The sequence below is a fragment of the Monopterus albus genome, unplaced genomic scaffold, assembly GCF_001952655.1.
Source record: "Monopterus albus unplaced genomic scaffold, M_albus_1.0 scaffold174.1, whole genome shotgun sequence".
In the NCBI taxonomy this organism is placed as follows: Eukaryota; Metazoa; Chordata; class Actinopteri; order Synbranchiformes; family Synbranchidae; genus Monopterus; species Monopterus albus.
Window position 1 is genome coordinate 1,045,262 of NW_018128054.1, and position 6,706 is coordinate 1,051,967.

General features: G+C 42.0%; 1 protein-coding gene across 2 annotated transcripts in view; it reads right to left on the reverse strand.

Annotated features, from left to right (window-relative positions):
* The window catches only part of nptx2a (neuronal pentraxin 2a), a 12,828-nt gene extending 6,122 nt beyond the window's left edge, over window positions 1–6,706 (reverse strand). The window contains exons 1-3 of one of the 2 annotated variants that reach the window (XM_020616479.1): window positions 5,635–6,706; window positions 3,743–3,986; window positions 1,502–1,746 (exon numbers count right to left, since the gene is read on the reverse strand). In XM_020616479.1, coding sequence (XP_020472135.1) covers window positions 1,502–1,746; window positions 3,743–3,986; window positions 5,635–6,084 — 939 coding nt within the window. In that variant the 5' untranslated portion in view covers window positions 6,085–6,706. Of the gene's footprint in view, window positions 1–1,501; window positions 1,747–3,742; window positions 3,990–5,634 lie in introns of both variants that reach the window. The other variant, XM_020616478.1, reaches the window with a different exon arrangement.

A 6,706-nucleotide genomic window follows, 5' to 3' on the forward strand; every position in this document is an offset into this window, starting at 1 on the left:
TTTTGCACCTTCTGATGTTAGACGCTTTCCCCTGCTCTCTCGTTTCAGTGCAGTATCACCTCTGAAGCTCCACGGCTTTTCTATTTCCTATCCCTTTCCCTCCTCTTTCTCCTCACACAGTACTCTCTTCCCTTTCTCCAATCATCCTTCTTTCATCTGTCTGACTTGAGCACATGTATAATGCATGGTGAAGGGAAAGCTGCAGACCTGCTTGTGCCAGTAACACCAAATGTAAACAAGAAAGTGAAAGAGAGGAAAAGAACATTTCACCAAAGAATCCCACAACTCCAACACTGCCGCAGAAACAGTTGTGCTATCAGGAAACAATACATCTATTATTACAGCTTATACTGACATAACAATTAACATATTTTCCCTTTTAAGGATAAGGCCAGTCATTTTCTATACTAAAAATAATTTCAGCAGACAATAAAACCAACAATGAATTGCCTCTACTCGTGGTTAATGTCTGTCAGCTGTCAGACCTGGATTACCTTGTTATTCTGTGTGACAGATCTCCGTTGTTGTTCAAAAACAATTTAAAACACATCAGGGGAACACACCACTGCACTGGGTGACATGTTTCCTCATTATGAAGCCCCAGACCCCACTGTGTTGCTCTAAAGGCTTCAAGCAGCCATAATTTCCTGAAGTCAGCACGAGTCAGCTGCACATGAGTGAGACCTTGCATTAGCTCTCTGCTTTGTTTACATTCCACTAGCTCGTCATGCTCAGCTCAGGGGTTTGCTAATGAAGAAATGTCACCCAATGCAGCGTTGTATTTCAGTGATGTGTTTTTAGTCATTTTTGAACAACATGATGGTCTATGGCACAAACGAATAAGCGGATCCAGGACTGGCACACTGACGGGCACTAACCATGAGCAGAGGCAAATCGGTGTCGGTTGTAGTCTTTGTATGGGAGTGCTGAAAATATCGTTAATATAGAAAATGACCGGCCTTATCCTTTAATACTAAAATACATCAAATATTCATGAGCATTTCTACCACTTTATGTTGTATTAATTGAAATGCCTTTGGTTGACTGGAAACTCACAGTAGGGAGCTGTTATAGAATGAAAAAGATGAGGCCTTCAAAGCACACAGATCTGAATAAATTCTCCAAAGAATTACTGCTATTTGTGTGTGTGGAATGTGGGCCAATGAAATTAAATGTTTATAAGGTGCAAAATTAAATATTCAGAGCTGATGGCCAGTGGATCTCTTCTCAGTTGTATGATTATTGAGCTCACATCATACAGTAACTATCTGCTTGTTTCTCACCACAGAGTAAGCTAACATGACCCTATTCGTGCATGCGGTCTTTAATTAGCATCATTGCTGATCTATGTTTACTACTATCATTACAGCCAAACAGCGCTGCCAGGAAAATAATAAAAGATTCTGAGTTTCTGATTCAAGTACATTTTCCTTCTTCATAAATGTGGACAGAGTGACATAATCACAGTTAATGAAATAACAGTTTCATGTTATGGACCTACCTTATCATTAACTAGCAGCTCAATGGGGTTGTTCCCCCATTCGATGAGGACTATCTCATTGGCTTGGCCTGGCACACCATAGGAGAATGGGGTTCCTATGCCGGGACTGGCGCTGGACTTGAGCCACATGCACACGGTGAAGGCGTACATTTCTGGGAGGCTCTTCTTGATACGGCCATACAGATAGTTCGTGCGAAGAGGAAGGGACACCTTAAAATCCTCAGGTGATTTGAAGGCATTATTACCTGTTGATGGATAATGATAGCACATGATTAATTTTGAATGGTGAGCTTTTTTTGATGACTTGATCTTATCAAGAATGTCATCATCTTTTCAGAAGATTTATTTTTATTGTTGTGCACATCAGGGGCCATTGGGCTGGAATCTAATTCCTTTTAATTTTGATGATACTTGGCAATAAAGTTTATGCTTAGAAGGTTAAAATACTGTAGCCAAGACTTAGGTTCAAGAAGAGGAAGAGGAATATCACATCAGTGAGGAAACGGGCTGATTTTCATCCACGCTTGTACGACAGCTCTATGGAGGCCATTCTCAGTCTGTCCGCCACTTTAAATATTTCAGCGGCTACTTCATGGACATTTATTGTGGCCAGAAGATGAATCCTAATGACCTTGGTGAATTTTCTCTTGCAAGCTATTGGATGGCTCACCCTGAAATTTGCTACAGGCATTCGTGTTCTTCTAAGGTTTAATTGTAAACTTGCTTTTCACCATCAAGTCAAACTTTTCATTTGTTCAGTACTTTGGCTTATGATTATTTTGAGCTGTAGTTTGTGTTTAGTGTAAACTACAGGCGTTAGCATATTAAAACAGACTAAACTCTAAGAAGTGTTAAGTTCAAAGCACCACAGCCTTGTTTAGCTGTGGGCTGGTATAAGCCATTCTATCAACCAGTCTGTCAGCTGCAAGAAGAAAAACTATGTGCTATATGAAGTCCCAAAACATAAAAACATAACTTATATTTCATTTTGCTGCTCTGGTTCACCCAGGTGTTTACACTGAGGCAGTTGTGACCAAATGGATCACAACATATAAATAATGCAACTGTTGTCAATTAATTGAAAGTCTACAAGATTGTTAATATTTAAACAACACTGAATAAAAAACAAGAAATAGAAATGGTTATAGATCATGCACGGTCAAGCCAAAAAGACAGAGAGAAGATTGCTGAAAAATAACATGAAAATAAAAACAAAACAGGAAAAAAATGACTTGCAAAAACCACACACATAAACTATTTTTCCAGTGGGTTTGCACCAAGGAAACACGCTTCATATTTTATTGTTATTGTACCACAGCTTTATTTGAGTATATGGTGCTCACTGCCTAGTCTGGCTATGTTGTGTAGCTGTAACACTGAAAAAAAGATTTACAATACAGGCTCATGTTGGATGCAGTGTTCCTCCCTGCAGGACCAATAAAACCAGTATGATGCAACAGTCAACACAAAAGAAGAGAAAAAAATAAACATCATGTACAGTAATTAAAATGGGTATGAAGTATAATGGCCCTCTGCCACAACCTTTGCCTTCGCTGTCCTTCCACAAGCACAAACTTCTCAGAATCACGGGGTGCTAGACTCTATCCTGGCATACAAACAGGTCATTGTAGAGTTATTGCTGAAAAAAACTTTCACACTTCTACTATAGCTGACAAAACAACACCACAAACTAGAACCTAGATTCAAATTTAACTCATACTATTCTGGCACTGCCTTGTTATAAACTAAACTTATGGCTCACAAAAGTAGCAGGACTATTGTGTTGATCCATTAAATTGTACAGGTTGGTGTGTTATTGTACCCATCTCTTCTGAACTATGTACTCTGATTTAAATAAACTAAACTATGTATCCTAAACAGCAAAGAACATTAGCATACACGAAATGTCCAGTAAGGGCTGAAATAATCTCCTAAAATCATTTTCTTTTGGGCAGAGACATTTTGACTTATTTTGGCATCAACCATCAATGTGATACCCTTAAGTGTGGACACCTCTCCTATATTTCCTAAACTAATTAAGCATTCAGCATTGCTTTTCAAGTCTTAGTTCCAAGACCAGGAGCTGCTCCGAGAAAGGCTCTGTGAAAAGCTATCTTTGATTTTTACTTGCATCATCAGAAATTTGCACAGGGATTGACTAATTGCTGCTAAATCTGGCAGTCAAAAAATGTCTGGCATTAACTCTGGCCAGCATTTCACAGCACCCATTGTATTACTTACTCTTCTCAAGCTCGATGATCCTCTCCAAGAGGGAATTGAGAGCGCTCTCTGTGCGTTGGCGGTGAGCCGCTGTCTCATTGTAGAGCCGGCTCTTCTCCTCCTCCAGCTCAGCCACCTTCCGGAGGAGCCGGGTCTCCAGCGCCCCCAGACGCTGCCGCAGCAGCTCCCGCAGCTCTGGGGGCAAAGGAGTTAGGCCTGAGGCACCTCCAGCGGACATATTTGTGTTGGGAAGACGTACACTTTGCTGCTGAGAGGCGGAGAGGGAAAGATTGCAAGAGACAGCATATAGATAAACTGATAGATGGAATGTGGGGGCAGAGGCACAGGTAAACAATGACATAGACATTTAATCAAATTAATCTTGTGCACTAAGTCCCCATGAAGCTCTAGGTTTGCAGCAGACAACTGACCTACTTTTTAGGTTTGATATCATGTTAGCACCATTGTTTTTGATACGGCAATATCAAAACAAAGACAGTGTGCCCCCCGTGGCAGACTTTGACTGGTGACCTGCCGAACACCCATGGCTGGGCCAGGTATTAAAAGTAGATGCCCCTTGTGACATCACACCTGGTGTGATTGCAGACGGTGACAACAACTGTATGGGTCTGTGTTTATAAGTGCTACACAGAAATATTGCTAAATTCCTTCAGCTGTTCACCTCTAAAGCTGGGTTGATGTTTCCCTGCTGTCTGGTACACTCTGGGATTCAGATGATTTGTGACACATTCACAGAGTTTAATTAATATTTCCTGACATAATAGAACCATCTGAATGACTCCAGTGAGATATCCCTTTGTGATTTGGCACTGAGGGCCAAAGCAAGCAATTGCAAAGCCATGAATACGACAGTTGACATATGCAGATGGCTGTGATTCATGAGACAGGTCCTGACCCAGGAGTTGTACAGTAATTATCATTATGTTTAGCAGATGCAGATCTATAAATACGTGAGAAAATGCAGTAGAATATCTGTCCTGCACTGTTTATCTTGAATTTGGTCCAGGGCATAAAGCTTCCACAATCAAGAAATGGCGGTGGTGTAGAGGTAGAGAGATTGAGGAATGGATGGACAATGCAGCTGTATCTAGAAATAACCTTGAATTTATGTAACACTGTTTGCTGTATCAGGGCTGTCAGATGGTGAAAAATGTACCACACTACTGATACGACATGTAGGTGAGAGATAAAACCGGGGCTTATGTCAACCTCCTACTGTGTGTGAAGCACTCCACTATAGGTGACCTCAATATCAGCTGAATGTGATCTCAGAGTCTCAGGACATTAATGCAGGAAGCAAAAGAACAAAAGGCTGAGATGCACAGCAAAGAGGTCAACACTAATATAAGCATTTCTTTCAAAATAAAGTTTTCTAATGCTCTGGTGCATGTGTAATTTGCAGGAAAGAATTTCATCAACTGCTTTGAATGATTAGTCACATGACTGCAAATAAGAACAACACGTGGAACACACACACAGCGCTCATGAATAATTCAAGGACACGTTGCAAAATGCATGCACCAAATGCCTGATACCCCTTTGACAAGATTTTTTTGTCGTCCTGTTGATGACTTTTACGCAGTGGGATTCGCCATCAGTTCTCTTTTCAAAACGGCTTCATGCGAAAAGCCTTACGTGACCCTTTGATCTCAAGATTCCCATGAGATGTCTCCTGCAGTGCTGAGTGTTATAGACGTGCATGCAGTGCTCCACAGTGAGACATATTACTGGTGAAAGGGTTGAAGGACGCTCGTAAGATGCATAGAGCACCGATAACATAAATATAATGCAGCTGGTTACAGTGATGGGCAGTATTAACATGTTGGTTTGGGGAGAGATAAAAGAAAAGCGATTTACTGAGACGTTAGAGCTGAATGATTGTGCCATCTTACCTCCAAGTTTTCAAGCCGACCCTTGAGAGTCTGCATGGTCTTGCCCAGCTGGTCTATGGACTCGCTGGGGTCCCTGGGTAGGTCCCCCATGGTATTCTTGCCGTACTCCTTCCGTCTGGTACCCTGACCTCGGGACTTGCCCTGCGATGTCTCCTCGGTTACCGTCTCACAGCGCGCCAGCTTGGAGTTGAGCTCTTTGATTGTCCCCTGCTGGCTCACGATGGTCTCTTTCTGCTGCAGGATGGTCTCCCGGAGGTGGATGATCGTGTTCCGCAGCTCGTCCTCCACAGGGCTGCTGCTCTGGACACGGTTCCCGGTAGGACCATAGTCGCAGCCAGGCTCTGCGCCCGGGGGAATGGCATTACAGACGAAGCGGCTACCTGTAGCGTCCTGGCTTTGCACCGTGCGTCCACTGACCAGGTACAACAGTCCAACTACTAAAGTAAACATCCCTACTAGATACACAATCTCCACGTATTAAAGGAAAAACAAATGACTCCTAAATTACTGACTTAACATCTGAAGCCTCTCGCAAAATAATCAACTAGGCTAAAGTTCTTTCAGCAACAACTTATTAATTCATGTGACATTCTTCTGGACTTCCAAAGCGCAATTAAAAGATCAACTAAGTCTATAATGGAATTATGAAAAAAAAAAAAAATTAAGCAGAATCCGCAGCGAAAAGCTGTAAAATCACACATCCACCAACCATATGGTCAGTCCTGTTTGGGGAAAAACAAATAGACCAATACATCAAAACTCTTATTTTCCTTAAAATGAGGATTTGTTATCTTCTTCCATGGGAAAAAAAAAAGTTGTATTGTGTTGCTTGGAGATAAAAACAAAAACAAAAACATCCACAGTAGATTGCAGAGAAGTCAGTTTTGCCAGTCCTGCCTCTCCGCTTGCCTGGATTATCGGTGAGTGGTGCTGAAAAGACAGCGACGCTGCTCATACAGATTATTAAGGGGAGGTGCGCTCCGGCGCTTCCGCTCATCATCTGTGCGCTCGGGTTATTCATCTCCAGTTTACGTCAGCACCGAGTCCCAGTGGATCCAAGACATGCTATGGG